This window comes from Jaculus jaculus, chromosome 1 (assembly GCF_020740685.1).
Source record: "Jaculus jaculus isolate mJacJac1 chromosome 1, mJacJac1.mat.Y.cur, whole genome shotgun sequence".
Taxonomy (NCBI): domain Eukaryota; kingdom Metazoa; phylum Chordata; class Mammalia; order Rodentia; family Dipodidae; genus Jaculus; species Jaculus jaculus.
The window spans coordinates 168414284-168433589 of NC_059102.1; the positions used below are offsets into that span (position 1 = coordinate 168414284).

Sequence of the window (19306 nt, forward strand, 5' to 3'; positions counted from 1 at the left end):
TCTCTCAGTTACAGTCTACCTATTACTTATGGCAGAAAATAAAATAAAATCATTACTATTACTATTGCTGCTATAATTCTTACCCAAGTAAAAGATGTGTGGGAATCAAGTTCTCCAGTACTTTTGCCTCATAACAGAATTTGTAAAGAAACTGGACAACATACTCTACTGTAGTTGCTATATTTCCAGATTTTTTAAGGGGAGTTTTCACCACTGCATGTAGTGAACAGCTGGGAATATGGAGAATGAGCACAGGGGACTGCAGGAGATGGGATAACTATGTGTCCTGGAAGCTCTGAACATCAATGCTTAAAAAGGAAACATAAAGCAGAAGAGTCTAAGGAGAGCTCTCAGTTTCTATGGTTGAGGATTCCTGATCTTGAGGAGGCTCTGGAAAGTTCATTTCTCTTTCTTCTTCTTCTTCTTCTTCTTGTATTGGAATAATTTCAATATTTTCTTCATGTTCTGGAAAGTTTAGTTCTCTTTCCTCTTCTTCTTGCACTGGAATGATTTCAATATCTTCTTCATTCTTTGGTTGGGAAGATACTTCAGTTAGCTCAATTATTTCTTCTTTGATTTTAATAGTCTGTTCCTTCTTGTCTTCTGCTGACAGAAGAACCACATTCTAGAAAAGAAACCGGTGCTTTTTACCTTTACCATTGACATCTTTCTCAACAATGTACAAATATTTATCAAATATCATCTTGTTCTTAGGCCACTTGAGGCCAGTGGCTGTACAAAACCAGGTACCAAGATGGACTTCTTGGATGCTCAAATCTTACCAATTACCTATTAAAACTCAAGTCTGGGGAAATCCTCAAGTTGTCAGGCACTTACCACTTTGCCTGGAATAATCAAACCACATGGTAAAATAACACTTTGAAATGTAGGAATTTTGATGCTATGTCTGACTTTCCTTTAGTGATTATAGTAAAAGTAATTTTCATTCTTCCCTACCCTTACTTCAATCCCCCTGTCATCTTAAAATAAAGGAATTAGTAGTGAATTCTAAGTTTTATTCTAAGTCTAAAAGTTTTGGAACTCTTGTTAATAGATTCAGTTTGGGATTTTTGTATTTCTCATCCTTGGAGCCTTTTTGAAATGCTATTGCTTTGGAAGAGGAGTTAGGTGAAAAGAGTCAGAGGGAGAAGGGCGCACAGAAACATCAAGGAACCAATGAATTTAATAAAGCTTCAGCCTTCAACCATCCTGTTACACATTAAGATGGCATCCTGAAGTGAAGATGGAAGTCTGCAGTCAGGCGGAAGGATGGGTAGTAAGAAAACACATGTGTACACATACAGAGACATAACCTTGACTGTAGACTTAACCTATATCCGATCGCAAGGCATTTTTCTCACTCTTTGTGTTTTCTGCTTTCTAGAAATATGATGAGACCATTTTCCATGAAGCTCCTAGTTACCGCAAAGCCTTACCAGATCTCATTTTATGTACATATTCCTTTGTAGATAGAATTTTTACAGAAGGATGTTATGGACAAGTAACTCCAACTTACATCTTTGGGTCTGGAACACATTTTTTTCCATTCATTCTCCACAATGCCAGCTGTCACAAGGTTCTGGAAGAAGGCAAAGATCAGCATCACTGAGAAAATGCCCTGGAAAACAGTAGTAGAATGGAAGTGTAAAGGTCATAATGGCAGGGAGGATGTCATGGGTACATTGTAAATAATAAAATAAAATGATTAAAACATCAGTTACTTAATGACTACAAAAGAAAGTATCAGGGCTAGAGAGATGGCTCAACAGTTAAAGGAGCTTGCTTGCAAAGGCTGATGGCCCATGTTTGAACCCCCAGTACGCATATGTAAAATAAAGCCAGGTACACAAAGTGACACATGTATCTGGAGTTTGCTAGCAGTGGCAGAAGGCCCTGGCATGCCCATTCCTTTCCTCTTTCATATTTTGTCTTGAAAATATGTAAAGAAGTGAACTTTTTTTAAAAAGACATTATCCTTACAACCTGATATTTAACATAACTTGAGGAATAAGGAAATATGGCAGGAATAAACACTGAAGAGTCAGTCTTTTGTAGGGAAGAACAAGTGAGTGAGTCTCATAGTAAGTTCTATCAGTTTTATAATATATGGCTATATTACCAAAAAACTTTACAACCCTTGGGGGATGCATTTTTCCCCTTTAAACTCTACACTTAAAAATCTGGTAGGGAAAGTATCTTCATAATATCTTAGTAATATCTTCCATGTTTATCTTAATAATGACAAATAATAATAATATTGTGGGCTAACTCCATAATGCATGACCCATATACCTCAACAAGGAGGGGCCAATGTGGAGGGGGTAGGTCACGGATGAACCTAATAATGGTACCAAACTGCCTGTACTTCCGAATAGAAAACTAATATAAAAAAAAAAACAACTAAACAATAAAAAGTCAAACAAACAAACAAAAAAAAAAGAATACCCCATCAAGAATTGGGGGTGATAGGGTAGAATGTGGCTCAGGTTTTAGAGTTGGTGGTGGACTGTTATTTTATATTGTCATATTATCTATGTGACCTTGAGATTTTCATAATCATTCAGGTTTCCATCTCTTCCTTATAATATGAGAAGGAAAAATTAATATTTTTGAGAACAGTTGAGGAAGTTAATGAGGTCATGAATATAAAGCACCTGATATACCTCCTGGCCCATCATCTAGTATAGTCTTCTGCTCTTGTAATTGTTTTTGGGAGTCTACAAAATGTACTTAGTATTTGTTTCATATCAGTGGCACTGCTAGGCACTAAGAATTCATAGAATGAGCTGGGTGTGGTGGTGCATGCCTTTAATCCCAGCACTCTGAAGGCAGAGGTAGGAGGATTTCTATGAGTTCAAGGCCAGCCTGGGGCTACATGGTTAATTCCTGGTCATTCTGGGCTATAGTGAGACCCTACCTTGAAAACAACAATGAAAATAAAATGAATAAAATAAAGAATTCAAAGAATGAAAAAAAATAATGTTAAACACATGAAGCTCTGGGTTTTGTGGGAAATGCCTATCATCCCAGCACTCAGGAGGTTGAGACAAGAGGATTGTCATGAATTTGAGCTAACTGACCTGGGCTACATACAAATAACAGGTCATCCAGTGATACATAGAAACACCCTTCACATACACACACACACACACACACACACACACACACACACACACACACACACACACAAAGCATAATGTTTTCCATGTACGAACATTATTATAAGTGCTTTGTATGCATTAACTAATTTATTCCTCAAAACAACCTAGGAATCTGCTCAAAAAATAATAAACACATGGAATATTTTACATATTCCAGACAGTGTCCTAAATAAGTGCTTGGCATATATTAACTAATTTATTACTCAAAACCAAAATCTTTAATGATAAGAAGTATTCCTATCTCCACTTTGTATTTGATTAAATTGAGGCATAGTATGGACAAAATTTTGACCCAAAGACACACAGACAAAACTAGCAAGCACAGACTGTCTAGACCCAGAGTGGAATCTCATAGTAAAAGTACAATATTTCTTTATTGGGCAGAAATGTCATTTCATGCTTACCAAGAACACAGATTGTATGTTATAACAGTATTGTGTAGATGGATCAGTATCTCCAGAGGGATTAGCTAGTCCACAGTTATATATGTTGATATATGGCACAGGAGTTTTTATAAGATTCAGACCTTCTAGTTTTAAAAAGTGAGAAATTGTAATGTTAAGTATGTCCATGATCAAGAGAATTATTCCAGAAATGGCAGCAAAGAGGCTCAATGAGTTCATTAGCACTTTCATTTTGACCTGAAAAGAGACAAACATTTATTAATTAGGTTTGACTTCTATTTGGAAATTATAAGCTAGGATGGGATTCCTGCTGCTATTCCCCTGACTCATAAAGATGCCATACCTAAATCAGACCAAAGTGCTTTCTGTGGCTCTTAGACCATTAGTCACTATAAAATAAAACCAGCTGTTCCCTATCCTTCTCCTTGTCCAAGTTTCCTACCACCATTCATTTGGTTTATCAAGCCAATATTCTAGATTGATCCTTATTACTACCTTGTGTCTTTGCACCTCCCTCACTGCCACTGTCCTTCTAGGCATGTGATAAGCACTTGTTAAGTGTGGGTTAATGGCATCCAGATTATCTCTGCACAAAAAGGCAGTCATAAGCAGAGTGGTATTGCTTGTGTAGACTGGAAAGGAATAGGTTAGATTCTTCTAACCATTAAATAGAAATAAAAGGATCAGCCACAATGAGAATACCACCTTTCTTTATTGGCAAGGTTTCCATTAGCCCTAGTCAACCATCTTTCACAACATAGTTAGGGCTGATGTCTTTGGGCAGCATAGGTTGGAGAGTGTGGGTGTGAATGTTTTACATTGCCCGTTTGATAAAAGCTTGGATCAGATAGGCATTGTGAGAAGTACCATAATGGTATGACATTATTGATGATATTTTATGAAACACACATTTCACTCCTGTCTTTATGACCTACAGATGGCTAGTCTGCAGTTCTGGTTTTATTTGAAGAATAGACAATTTGATCTATATGAACAATTTTCTCCCAAACTGGCTTTGTCAGACCATGTCTAGAGAATAACAATCTTAATATACTCAGTTCCTTACTAACTAAAAGTGACTCAGCTGGGTATGTGGAAGTATTGTTAGATTTTCTCTAAGGGAATTTTGCTGGCAAGCTCCTCTTTATCTGCCCAGAATCAGAAGTTCTATGGAAGCCTTTTTCTGTGTGTGAATGAATCACTGTGAACAAGACACACTATAAGTCCTTATATTTTCCAGAACACTGCCACACATAATACTTCATCTAACCCTCATGTTGATTTCCTGTGATAGTCAGGACCAGTACTTCATTTAAAGGTGAAAACTCAGAGGTACCTCTGGACTTGCTCAAGGTTAAAGTGAAAGTTCACACTGAGTTAGAATTTGAATCAGTCATATCAGTCAGATAATGACCTTGGAGAAATAACATTTTTAAAAAATGCCAGGAGGTCTGTTATTTTCATATAATGCTTAATATTAACAAGACTATAAGGACAGTCTGCATAGCTCTGCCTTTAATTCTCTTTCCATGGAAAGACTTTGAATAGATCTCATTTAAAATCACAACCAATACTATAAAGGATCCTTTGCTTTTTAGGGTCTACAGTCCATGATTACAAAGCTTTCTGAGGATCCTGTTTTCAAATGAGAAATAGATATTTCTCTGTTGTGGGGGAAAGAACATACGGTTACTTGCCAGACTCTTCCTGAAGGTTTTTTCTGCTGCTGCGAGGAGTGATCCAGAAATAATGAACTACAAGAATAAAGGTTGGTGGGAAGGGAATACAGGAGGAGGGGAAGGGACAGAGGAGAGAAGGAAATGGCTTTTTAACATCAAGAACTACTTCATTTTCACCTAATTATGCATGACATTTTATCAGATTAATTCTTTTTTATTGGTTATTTCTTTCTAATTCAGGTTCACTTGTATTCCATTCATGTTATTCAATCTTTTGGGACCATTAACTAGGAACATAACAAGAACAAGGAGGCAAAACTCACATTTCCTTGTCAACTAGAAACCCCTGGGTCTGTACTATTAAGATGAAATTAAAAAAAAAAAAAAAGCATCAGAAATAACATCATGGTAGCCAAGCATGGTGGTATGCACCTTTAATCTCAGCACTCTGGAGGCAGAAGTAATAGGATTGCTATGAGTTTGAGGCCAGCCTGGGACTACAGAGTAAGTTCTAGGACAACCTGGGCTAGAGTGAAACCCTACCTTGAAAATACCAAAATGAAAGAATAAAAATAACATCATAGTATATTATCTCTATTTATGAAAATTGTCAATAAAAAGTTTAAAAAATAAAAAGATTCACTCCTTATTGGCACAGGTTGTAATTATCCCCAGTTGATGCCTTCAGGATATAAGCAGGACTGATGTCTGGGACGTATAGGTAGTAGAATATCAGTATGAATTAAAATCTTTTATTATCATTAAAAAATATTGTGAACATCTCCTTTGGGGTCACAGTGATTTGAATGTCTCTGGTGCCAGTGAAAAGTGGGTCAGTATAGAAGGACTTGGTTGAATGAGATGGATACTTTATTGCAATGTTAGTTGATACAGGAAGTGATGGTAATTATATTTCATCTTCCTTTCCAAAGGTTCAACCTGTAAAATGGATGAAAGGCTTGTGACCAACCTATCTTTGTTCTGAAATTTCAAGCCCAGACTCATCTTTATAGTGGTAGTCATGAAAATTATCCTGGATAAACAAAAGCTACTGCTTCATGTCACACACAGACAAGACAGCATTACAAGTTTGGACATGTTCAGGAAGGAGCCCAAGAGTGCCGCCATGCTCATCAGCACAGGAGATCTTGGAGGATGGCACTGGTTTCACTACGTGCCATTGTAACTAACAGGATTGTAGGGAGACGGAGGGACTTGTGGCATTCCTGTTTCTTCTTGCTTTTCAAAGCACCAAATATCTAGTGTTTACCCTCCCCCACCCAAAGTGACTCTAGAGAGGGTCTGCTTGAACAAGTTTTCCTGAGAGATCCATACAGAGCATGTTCTCTGACATCACAGGACACGTGACCACTGACAACCATAGGGCTAATGTGTGATATAGTCAGCTCCTCTCCCCCTCTCCCACAGAGGTATGTTAACCTAATAACCTGTTCCCAACCTGTATACTTTCCTTAACACACAGACAATCGAGATATTTTTGGCATGTTATTCCTTTGACATCTTATAAATGTGTATTATTTTTAACTCACCATAATGCCTCCCCAGAGTGGGTACCACACACTCACACAGATGGGTACATAGACCCCCGTGGGAATCATCAGCAGCCCCCCCAGGGCAATGTGGAAGAGACCATTCATGATCTGGACAGCCTGGGGAGAGAAGAAGGTCAGCGGAAGCTGTCACTGGCAGGAGTCAAAGTCTGAGACCTGACTTGGCTCTGTGCAAAATGCCCTAAGGAAGTGGTAGAGGTGCCAAGGTTTCTCTCTGTTTTTGGTTCTAATCTCTTATCCTTATTTACATAAGAGAATTTCTAAGGAGCAGTAGACTAAGATGGAAAGTCCTTAACCATAAAACCAAGAAGTATTTAGAGATGACAACAGGTAACCCTTCAGTTGTCCAGGTGATCACTTTCAGGGACACCCTTGATCTGGCCCATTGTAGCAGCATGGACCACACTCCTTCACATTGGGTGGAATCCTGTACATGGCCTTCAGAATCAGCTTCTGCAGGCTGGAGAACCTGCAGTTTGTGGAGTGGAGGGTAACTGTCTTACCCCCAGAGCCTTTGATTCCCTCATGAAGAAGCTTTGCGTGGGGCCCACCACTGAAGACATTCTCTTGAGGTTTACTTTTTGGACAGGTTGCATGGCAAGAGGGCCTGCTGGAAAAGTTTCATTCACTGAATTTCTGGGTGTTATCATTTTCTTCTCAAAACCTCCTAAAAATAAAACATGAGGAGAGAAATGACAAAGTGTTTGGCTGTTTGTACATCATTATCAAGAGCTTCTCTCGGGATTCCTTTCATGGTGTCATTGAGGGTAGACATAGCTTTTCCCTGGTAAACACAGTTCTGAGGAAAGGCCCATGCTCTGCAGAAGGAGTTGGGGCTGTCTTAGGCAAGGACATATGGGCCAGGATTCCCACAAACCTTGTTTGGACATGCTTTACCTTTTAAGAAAACACTGCAAGTATGTCCATATGCATTTCCTCTTCAATGCTGGGGCTTGAGCATAAAGGCTTGTGCATGCTATTCAAATACTCTACCACTGAGCTATATCCTTACCCACCTATTGGTCCTGCCTTCTCTCATTTTGGGGTGTTTTTCTTATGATTTAGTATTGAGAAGCACATATTCTGTTGTTTATATGCTCTGTTGTTCATTTGTCTGTCCCTGAACACTGTGATGGGACAGAGGTATTATGTCAGAATATAGTGAGGACCGTCTTTAAATCAGGAGAGGCTGATGTGTCTCTTTCCCTCTAATTCTGTGACACTAAACATGTTACATCAAAAAGATACTAATATTACATGCAAGATCATGACATTCTGAGTAAAGTCTTCTATATTCTCTGAGGTGTTGGGCCCTGAAAATCCATTTTGGATCTCATTTTTATTGACTGTAATTTATGTACAGAGCTCTGGAGATTTAATGCTGTCTATGTTGATCTGGGTAACTGCAGGTCTGCTATAGGACAGACATTTGAATCTTTCACATATGTACCTAATTTATAGTTTCAAGATACCTAAGATATCTTTTCTGAGCCTCATACAGTAGACAAGGGATGAATGACTGCTTCTGTTTTACAGAAGAGGAAACACTGACTCAAAAAAGTAGATAACTTGGGCTAGAGAGATGGCTTAGTGGTTAAGTGCTTGCCTGTGAAGCCTAAGGACCCTGGTTTGAGGCTCGATTCCCCAGGACCCACGTTAGCCAGATGCACAAGGGGGTGCATGCATCTGGAATTCATCTGCAGTGGCTGGAAGCCCTGGCGCGCCCATTCTCTCTCTCTCTCTCTCTCTCCCTCTCCCTCTTTCTCTGTCTGTCGCTTTCAAATAAATAAATAAAAATAAACCAAACAAAATTTTTAAAAAATAGTAGATAACTTATTCAACATTACATAATTGTTAAAGATTTGAAATGAGGCCTCAAACATGCCAAATGAGGTGTCCATATTCTTGGCTACTTTGTCTCTTGTGGAGAGCAGGGAGCCAGTCTCTCTCCTTTATAAACCTCTATGTCACTCCCAAATATGTATGGCTCAGATGATTGTCAGGCAGTTCAGATGATTTGTCTAGGGTATGAGCTAGAAGGGAAGCAAGAGGCTACGATAGGAGGTTTCTCACTTGATGTTTTTCCCCGCTCTAAATTACTAGATTTCATGTGGCCCTAGAGAATCTACTTTTTGCCACAAAGAAGTCCAAAAGACCACCAACCAAAAGGAATATATTCATAGATCCAACAAAAAAAAATTGCAAAAGAATTTTGGTCATCAGTTCAGGTAGCATTCTGGAGCTACTCCTCCCACCCCCCCCCCAAAAAAATCCTCCTCTGAAACCTGTCTGTTCATATTGAGATGAGAAGCTTGGAGGAAGGCCTTATCTGTAGTCTGAGATGCAAAGTTGAAGCAGTTGCCATGGCTCTGATACTGATGCTATTTTTGTTCAGCCACAAGCTAGACCAGATGGCTATGGTTAATTTCTTGAACACATACTGTGTACCAGGGATATATCTGATAGGACATTTTTGGTTCTCCCATACTTTCCTTTCTAAGTAGGCATTGTGTCTCCTTTGTATACATATGGAAAGGGTGATTCAGAGAAGTTAAGGCCTTTTGGCAAGTATCGAATTAACTGGAAGTCACATCACTACACTTGAGGGGACTAATTTTAGTAAAAGTAACAAAATATGAGAGTGGAACCCTTATGCACTGCTGGTGGGAGTTTAAAGTAGTATAGCCATTATGGAAATCACTGAGAAGTGACAGGTAAGTATTCAGCACTAAATGAAACATCCTCTCACCTCTCACAGTTGCCAAGGCTAAAGGAACATTGTGGAAGGCATGGCAGAAAGAATGTAAGAGTCAGAGGTTGGAAAGGAATGCTTTAGAGAATTGTATCCAGACATGAGACAGCCATTTCATTATGTCCTCATAGCAGCTGTCTTACTTCATGATACTAAGCCCATTGACATGGCATTATGGGTGATGAAGGAAGGAATATTTTAAAAATACAAAAAATAGAAGAGGGACTGGTTGGAGGAAGGACAAGATTCAGTGGAAGGGATATGGGGAAGGGGGCAAGAGAGTGATAGGAGGGGATTATGTCCAAAATGCATTATGTACATACATAAAAGTTATCAATAAAAATAGAAGTAGAGGTCTGGGGACTTGGCTTAGCAGTTAAAGGCACTTTCTTGGAAATCTGCCTGCCCAAGTTCAATTCCACAATACCCAAATAAAGTCAAATGCACATCTAGAGTGTGCTTGTACTACCAAAAGGACCTGGCACACACATTCTCTCCTCATGTCTCTCCTTCCTTGCAAATTACTAAATACAGATGTAAAATATGGAAATAGAATTGCCATATGGCCTATCTATACCACACCTGGGAATATATCCTAAAAACTCCACACACTACTCCTGAGATACTTGCCTACCCATATTATTGTTGCTCTGTTCACAATAGCTAGCAGCCTAGATGTGCATCAATTGATGAAGATATGACTACACACACACACACACACACACACACACACACACACACAAAATGGAGTATATATACAATGGAATACACACACACACACACACACACACAATGGAGTTTTATTCTGTAAAGAAAAAGTAAAATTATGATATTTGCAGGAAATGGGTTAATCTCATATTCTTTTTAAAAATTTTATTTATTTAGTTTCAAAGAGAGAGAGAACAGAGACAGACAGAGATTGGCATGCCAGGGCCTCTAGCCACTGCAAACAAACTCCAGATGCATGTACCCCTTGTGCATCTGGCTTACATGGGTCCTGGGGAATTAATTGAACCTGGGCCCTTTGGCTTCACAGGCAAATACCTTTACCAGTTCCTAAGCCATTTCTTCAGCCCTCATATTCTTTCTAATATGTAGATCTTAGCTTGTAGTATCTATATGTGTGCATATAAATGGGGCCAAATATAGGGAAAATGTACAGTGTTAGAATGGTGACCGAGAACCAGCTGAGCAGCCTCAGAACACCTTCAGACAGAGTTCCACAACTTTCTCTCTTCCTTATACAAGCACCAGAAACACCACTGCAGATCTAAGGAAACCAAGAGATCTCAGCCACCCCTCCCCCTCACAGATTCCAGACCAACTAATCTGAACTGCCAACTGATTTTATCAGCTGAGACAAGCTCATAGTGCACCAAAGACAACTGGCTTCACAATGTAACACAGGCCACTCACATAGCAGGCATATCTACCAGCTTGGGCCACTCCTACTGTTACTCTAGGAGTAATATAGGCCTCAAGTGGTACCTTGAGTTTCTACTCTGAAGATATAAATTCTGACCTACACATCTAATATACCTGACAAACAGAAAATATTAGCAATGAAATAACATGAGATGTGAAATTTCCAATGTGATGATATAAGAAATGCAAAAATTTAAGGCAACATAACTCCTTCAAAAATTAAAAATCAAATAGAAATGACTTTCAGTGAATTAGATGAAATGCCAGATAGATAATTAATGGCCTCTAGTTAATTAGATAAAATTCCAGAAGGTGAATCCAAAAGAATGATTATAATTATGTTTAAAGAAATCAAAGGAATCAAAGAAGAAAACAAACTCCTGAAGGAATCCCAAGAAAAAACATGAAATCAAAAAAATAAAACAAAGAGACTGATACAAGGTACTTAGTAAGGAAATAGAAATACTGGAGAATATCAATTTGAAATACTGGGAATGAAAAACACAGTAAGTCAAATAAATTGTACAAAGTCTCATGAATACAATGGATCAAGGAGAGGACAGAATATGTGATCTTGAAGACAAGGTAGAGGATTTGGAACATTCCAACAAGGAGAAAGATACATCAATAAGAAGGTATGAGTGAGAATATTAAGATATTTGGGACACTATAAAGAGATCAGACCTAAAAATTCTGAGTATAGAAGAAGGAGAAGAATCTAAAAGCATAGTAAGTATACTCAACAAAATCATGATTTTTTTCCCCCAAGTTAGGGAAAGAGATGCTAAAACAGATACAGTAGGCACTTAGAAGACCAAAACGGACAAGACCAGAAGAGAACCTCTTGTCATACTACAATTGAACTCCTAAGTTACACAGACCAAACAAAATAAAGAAAACATATTGAAAGCAGTAAGAGGAGCACCAAGTCACTCATACAAGGAAGCCCACCAGAGTAACAGCAGTTTAATCAATAGAATAGTGCCAAGAGCAAAGAATAAGACATGACACTTAAGGGCATGGGGAAGGTGAAAGGGCATATGTGACATATACACAGAGAGGGAGGACACAAGGAATAAAGGAGTGGGAGAGTTGACCGGTGAGGCACAGGGGAAATCAACAAAAAAAATTTGTATTTAGAAATTCCATGAAGATTCATAAAACTGTATGCTAACTAAGATATAAAAAATAAAATCAAGTGCAAAGGGCAGTAACTGTTCAGACTGAAGGGAATAATTAACTACTATTATTTTAAGTGCTTCTGAATCAGTAGCCGTTTGATGAAGGCTGGGACTGTGTTGGTAAGGCTGTAGGGGCTGCATCTGTAGTGGATAATGGCAGCCCTGCATTTGGAGAGAAAGATACATTATTTTCATAATGAAATGGAAGAATGTCTGTAGCACCTACATTTCTAAAAAGTCTTAACCAAATATAACTATAAAATATTATTTTATAAAAATGCATTTTCTATGACACTTCATTTTTTCATTTTTATACACACACACACACATACACACACACACACACACACACACCAGGCCCATGTAATCTGACTGTGCATTGAAAAAAATTATTCTATGGAAATCCATAAAGCTAGAAGTAGCTCCCATATGCCTAGGGATACTGTAGATTCCCTCACCATTACAAAACAATGCACAATGACTTAGTAGTATACAGCTATGCTCAAAGACTAGCTGGTAGCTTAGTAGAGACTACTAAACACATTGCTCAACATGTAATAACACAGGATTTAATTTTTCTTGGTACTAAGATCAGTACTAATATCAGGACTAATTTATCACATAACAGCTCATTTTAACACTCACAGAAATGTCTGCAAATCTTTTTTTGAGTTCTGAAGGCACCATAATTTCCATGTCTAATCCCTGAAGATCTTACCACTTTAATGGGTTTTAGTTTGAATAATTACTTTTAGGTTCAGTAACTCCATCTAAAGAGAAGTTTGAAGCCCCCTGACCTCAACTTCCTCCTTTGCTATGCAAAATAGCTTTGCATTTTTTTTATCCATTTCAACCTACTGTGCATACTAAGGGTAGATATCCTTACTTCCTCTCTGCATGCTCCAATCCATTCCCAACAGCATGCTTGCCCTTCCAAGAAGCACATTCTTCCCCACATCTGGCCTTTCTGTGGCATTAGAAAGAGTCAGTTCTAGCTCTTACTATGTTTCTGATCTCTCTATATAATTAAGATTCTAGGGCTAGAGAGATAACTTAGTGGTTCAGTGTGCTTCCTATGTAAGCATAAGAGCTCAAGGGGCCCTGAAACCACCATCCTTCAACTCCAAATCCCATGTGAACAGATGGGTGTGACCTTGTGTGCCTGTAATCCCAGTCCCACAGGAGAGCAAAGACCCAAGATTCATTGGAGCTCAGCAAGCTCAGGAATCAGTAGACTCCAGCTAAAACAAAAATGAGCAGGAAGACAACACAGGGGGACACCTGATGCTCAATTCTGGCAACCACAGGTAAGCGCCTCTCTTCCATGGATAAGCATGGGGGTGTTACACTATATCACACATACCATACCATATCACATACTCCCACACACATAAGCAAAAGACCAAAAATAAATAAAAACTAACAAAAATTAAAGTACTAGCTATCTTTCTCCCTACTATTATATTGAGAACATGAAATATGTTAAAATTGAGAAAGTGCTAAATATTCAAAAAATAATTGCTTTTATGGGATCTTTATAAAATATATTGATTTATTTGCGCTAGAGGGAGAGAGAGAAAGAAAGAGAGAATGACCATTCCAGGGCCTCTAGTCACTGCAAACGGACTACAGACACATGCACCCTCTTGTGCATCTGGCTTATGTGGGTCCTGGGGAATCAAACCTGGGTTCTTTGGCTTTGCAGGCAAGTGCCTTAACTGCTAAGACATCCCTCCAGCCCTTTATTGTATCTTTTTTATGGATAAGATATTCTACCATGGTCCCCAGCCCCCAAATCCCATTCTTTTTTTTTTTTTTTATAAATTTTTATTAACATTTTCCATGATTATAAAATATATCCCATGGTAATTCCCTCCCTCCCCACCCCCACACTTTCCCACCAAATCCCATTCTTAAATCAAGCATTGTCCCCTGACACTGCCCCATTTCCATTTTTACCCCAGCTTCTCCAAATCTTCGCATTCCACCCTCTCTTACCAAGTTCCTCACCACTCACTCACTGCTCGATACTTTGCAGTCATTTTTTCTGGCCATTAAAGAAAAACTTTCATGTTCTACTAGGCTTTATGCCTCAGGCTGCTTTGATTTCACCTGTTGCCTGGATGGATTTCATTCCAGCTCATTCATTTCAGTCAATGGCCAAATTATGCCTCAACCTGTGCCTCACACCTCCCACACAGACCTTACCCCTCATCTGTTGTCACTTTGTGGATTTGCTCCTCGTTTCCTTTCCCAGTTCAACACAAAAATCTTGTGTTTTTTCCCTTCAACCATTTTCATTTCTAATACAGTCTCTACAAAGCTACTAGGTTAGATTTCCCAGGGTGCTGCCAAGTCATTCTCTTTTTTTCTCTCTCATTGGCCCATCCTTCTTTCTTGAGAAACTGTCCATCTGGCTCCTCTAGGTCTTGACACTCCAACTCTGTGTGGCTTCCAAAGCTTATGTACCCAGCCCGGCCATGTCTCCTGCCTTCTCTGAACCCTTGAGAGATTCCTCCTTCTCTAGTCACTGTCAGTCTCTCCAGGCTTTTGCCCTAGGCCTTGTCCTTCTCACCTGATGGCAAGAACTTCCTCAAAGTCCATAGCTCTTTGCATTTGTTGCTTCTTGCCAGTTACTTAGCTTTTTAGTGTAACTCCTGGGGAATGGAAATTCCTTAAGGGAGCCATGCAGCATTGTACAGGGAACTTTCCCCCTGTAATGTTATGAGCTCAATAAGTAAACAGAACATCAAATTCAGCTGCTTTTTCTTGGGCAGGTCTATATGTGCTCAAGATGCTGCCCACTGGAAAGATAATAGATGTCACAGCACCTGACAACCAGTGAGATCAAAGCATTTTAAGGGAAGCAGGGAAGCTGTTCCTCCACTCTCTCACATTGTACTGTTTCCAAAAGCCAGCAGAACCTGGTTTAAGTCAATCCATCCACCCTTCATCTCCACAAGAGTATTTTACTCTTGTCTTGGGTTATGAACACAAACAAGGATTTCACGATTGTGTGTGTGTGTGTGTGTGTGTGTGTGTGTGTGTAGAAAATGTTATCTAATGAGACTTGACTAGGTATGTAAACTGAACAGTACATGTTTGGAGACAAAGGTAGTTAAAGCAATAGGAATGGAATTACTTTCAAATGGCTAGGGTTATTTTATTTGGCCTCAGACAACCATTCGTACTACAGTGGGTTTTGCTATTGCTTCCATTGTATGGATGAGAAAGCTGAGTCATGTAAAGGTTTGGTAACTAACTCACCTGTAGTTATATGGCTTGTGTATGGCAGAGCTCCAGCTTGAACTAAACAGGTTAGAAACCTTGATCTCCATTTTCAGAGAATTGTTCATAGCTGATAGCCCAGAGTTATTTTTGAGAAGGAGAGCAGTTAATGCAGTTAATAAATTGGTAATTTAATTGCATTTTCAGCTGCTTTATTTCATTAGAGACACAGAGCTATATATAAGTAACTTGTTCATGTAATCTAAAGGGTTGAAATTGGGTTGCTGTATACCTAATATGAAGTAATTTTATCCCTCTCTCTCCCTCCTCTCTTTTTTCTCTCCCTCTGCCTCTATTTTAAGGCACTCGAAGCCTTGAAATTGCTACAGTTCAAATTATAATACTATTAGACAGTTTTTCCAGAGACGCCTGGACTGGAACAGTCCTAGTCTCTAAAACCACCCCATTCCTCATCCACACTTCTTTTAGCCAGTTAAGTGGAACAAACTGATTTCTTACTTGAATCTCCAAGGCTTCAGGCTCAAAACTGACTTCTGTGCTTGCTGCTGAGATCAGGGTTGCATCTGGTGTTTCAAGAACTTGAATGGCAGTGAGGTAGACCAGGCCTGGGGTTGGGATCTCTGGTAGGTACCAGCTGACCGGAAATCAGTAGCTTCTGCTACCTTGAGATGTATTCTAGCTACTTTTGACATGAACTTACCAAGCCAGAAAAATACAAAAGAGTCTCTGCCTTACCAGGTTTCACTTCTTGAAAAATACTCCTGGGGGATTGCCTGGTATGCTTCATGCAACCTCAGTTAAAAGAACTTTGGCAGCCCCCATCCTGTAAGCAGGTGTGGATAGTGTGTCCCTAAGGGTTAGATGGGCTGAGAGACTGATTTTTACCTTCTTGCTTCACTTTTGGGAGCGTGTGTGTGTGTGTGTGCACTGGGGGAGGGAAGGCACCCATGCAGGGACTCAAGAATTATTTAGGTGTAATTGGGAGTGGTGTTCTTGCTGGTTTCCACGTAATGCCCTCATTTGCTGATGCTCAGGCTTCTAGGAGACCATGTAAATCTATGTTAAATTTAGCAGAAATGGCCTAAATGTAATTTTCATCCATAGAACATGCACCCAGAAGCTTGAGGCAAGGTTTAGCCCTAATTTTGGTGCTATAAATTGAGACAGCACATTTGCCTATGAACCCACATTTTTTTCTTCCATCTCATTTTGTGTTGTCCCTCTTTTTTCATTATTGCCTTGAACTGCATGGCCAAGTTCAGCTCTAGATCAAGTGGACAAATGGAGGTAGTTGGACGTATCAAGAGTCTAAACATTTGGGAGTAGAATCAAAGAAATAATTGCTGAAAGATAACCTCCACCTACATGTGCAACCTTTGTGTTCAAACATTGGTATTTTAATTACATTACCTGTTGCTTTCTCTCATTAGAGACACAACTGTAGGTAAGCAACTATTTGTTCATTTATTCTAAGAGGTCAAAATATTGTAGCTACATTACCTAATTTAAAGTTAATTTGTCCCTCTTCTTCTTGTCTTTTTATTTTCCCTCCATCCCTTTTATTCAAGATAGTTTGGATAGGCCGAAGCTACAACTCTAGGCAGAGCACTTGCCTAGAATGTGTGAAGTGCCAGTTCCCTAGTACTGTAAGAAGAGTTGGGAACCATAATATAACTACTGAGTTGAAGTAGTTCTGGGGAGGCTGATTTTGAGGTAGTGTAAGTAAGTTACATACATTTAAAATGAACAAGTTGAACAAGTAGCTGTTTGAAAAGAGAACTCCCTGTCATCCAGAATACTCAAAGGTCATCCATTCATCTGTGAGGAATGCTACAGTAAGGAGGGAAAAGGGAATGGTATATCTACCGTCCATTTAAGATTCTACTTGTGGGTCTGGGTATATCTGTTGAAAGGACTGAGTGAATGGTTGGTTACAGGGATCGTAATTACATACTGTCTTAGTCTGTTTTGTGCTTTCATACAGAATATCTGAGGCTGGATAATGCATAAAGAACAAAGATTTATTTACTACAGTTTAGGAGGGTAGGAAGTCCAAGTCCAGTTAGGAAGGCAGACAGGCAAGAGAGAATGCATGTTCTATGAGCAGTGATGGGGAATGAACACATCTGTGAGGAGCCCACTTTTGCAATTACTAGCTATTTTCATGATGACAATATTGCCTATTCATGATGCAGGGCCATTACAACATATGCATTCCTGAAATCCTACCTCTTAACACTATTGCATTGAGGATTGATTTTCTAACATATGGCTTCCAAATTGGAGCTTTCCAGATCTGGTTTGGAGATGATCCTGAGGCCTGTGGTTTGTATGCAGGATGATGGGTGGGTTAGAGGTATGTGCCTTCAATCCACTGTGTATGGGAGCAAGGTCAGGGTTTATAAATGTTGGGCCCAGAGAAGCCAAATTTCTTGTTGCACAAGCTGGTCTTTATACATTTGAATTCATTTTACATGAATAAACTCCCACTTTGTCATTGTTGACTTAGACTGATTGTCTTCTCAATGCTGGAATGTGTTAAGATGCCCACTGCAATTGGGATTTATCCATAGTGTCATCTTTGAGCGACCACTTAGTCTTTGTTTAATGTTTGAGGACATTTTATTGAGATTACACATTTAACATTTTTTCTTTGAAGTATTCTCATGTTATACAACTGCTAATTTTGAAAAGATGCTCTTTCTTATAGACTACACAAAAGTATACCAATGTTTATTGTCAGTGTTTGCTCCATACACAGTTTTCTTTTATTTTGTCCCCCAATCTCTTTGAAACACATTGTCTCTATTAGGGGTGGTATTCTACATGATAATCATTTGTGTCCTTTCCTTGCTCAGGTCTTCTTTGGGGGCAGAGTTGGGTGTTCTGGTTTCTCTGTTTCCTGTAGGGCTACAAGACATAAAGGGTCTGCTGGGCTCTTTCTGCCATGGAGATGAACAATAGCAGGCTGTCCAGAGTTAGGAGGCTACATGCTGACATGTTACCCACCATTCAGCATGGCTCCAATACCCAGAATTACCTGTCTTTGGAGGATATTTGTCTCAGAGAGTTAGTCAAGGAGATCTGGGGCCTCTCTGGAATTGGGCTAAACATCTAACTAAAAATAAAGTTTGGTTACCAGTTAGAAAATCCTGATGTTGTACTTATAAATTAATGGTAAGGAAAATTCAGGTATTTAACATCTTTATAATTCTGAAAGAATGCGCCTTTAACAGGAAGGTAGCATTAAGTGAATGCTATTGTGTTTGTTACTTTATTCATTGCTGTGGCCATCTGCAAGAACAGGCACTATGAGGAAAGGCTAGACTAACAGTTCGAGGGGATGCTTTCTATCCTGATGGAGACTGCATGGCGGGGGGGGGGGGGGAGGCCAGATGTTCACACTGCAGGCACAGTCAGGAAATAGAGAATGAACAGGAAGTCGGGCCTGCTGTGAAACCACAAATCCCGTCCCTGGGATACACCGCCTCTATAAGGACCCATCTCCTCAAGGTACCCTAACCTTTTCAAACAATGCCACCAGCTGGGGACTGAGTGTTTAAGCACATGAGCCTATGGGGGACATTTAACATTCAAACTACAAACCCATCTACATGTCAAACACTGCCCATGTCAAAAGTTTAATAACAGGCTGGAGAGATGGCTGAGGCCCCCCCATCTCTGAGATTATAGGCATGTGCCTGGCATTTACATGGGTACTATAGATTGAACTTGGGTCCTTATGCTTGTGAGATAAGCACTTTACTGTAGGCTGAACCATCTCCTCTGCCCCATCTCTTAGGATTTTTGTGATATTAAATAAGAAACAGGTATAATATTTAGCATGATGCCTGAAACATTGGCTCTATCAATATTTGCCCTCA

At 39.3% G+C, this 19306-nt stretch overlaps 1 protein-coding gene across 1 annotated transcript; it reads right to left on the minus strand.

Moving 5' to 3' along the window:
- Positions 1-205: 205 nt before the first annotated feature.
- Ms4a1 (membrane spanning 4-domains A1) lies at positions 206-15990 on the minus strand. Its single transcript, XM_045142417.1, has 7 exons — positions 15921-15990; positions 7319-7482; positions 6795-6914; positions 5263-5319; positions 3566-3802; positions 1517-1618; positions 206-625 (listed from the first exon to the last, which is right to left on the minus strand). The coding sequence occupies exons 2-7, from the start codon at positions 7463-7465 to the stop codon at positions 338-340; spliced, it is 951 nt and encodes a 316-aa protein (XP_044998352.1). The 5' UTR covers positions 7466-7482; positions 15921-15990; the 3' UTR covers positions 206-337.
- Positions 15991-19306: the final 3316 nt, after the last annotated feature.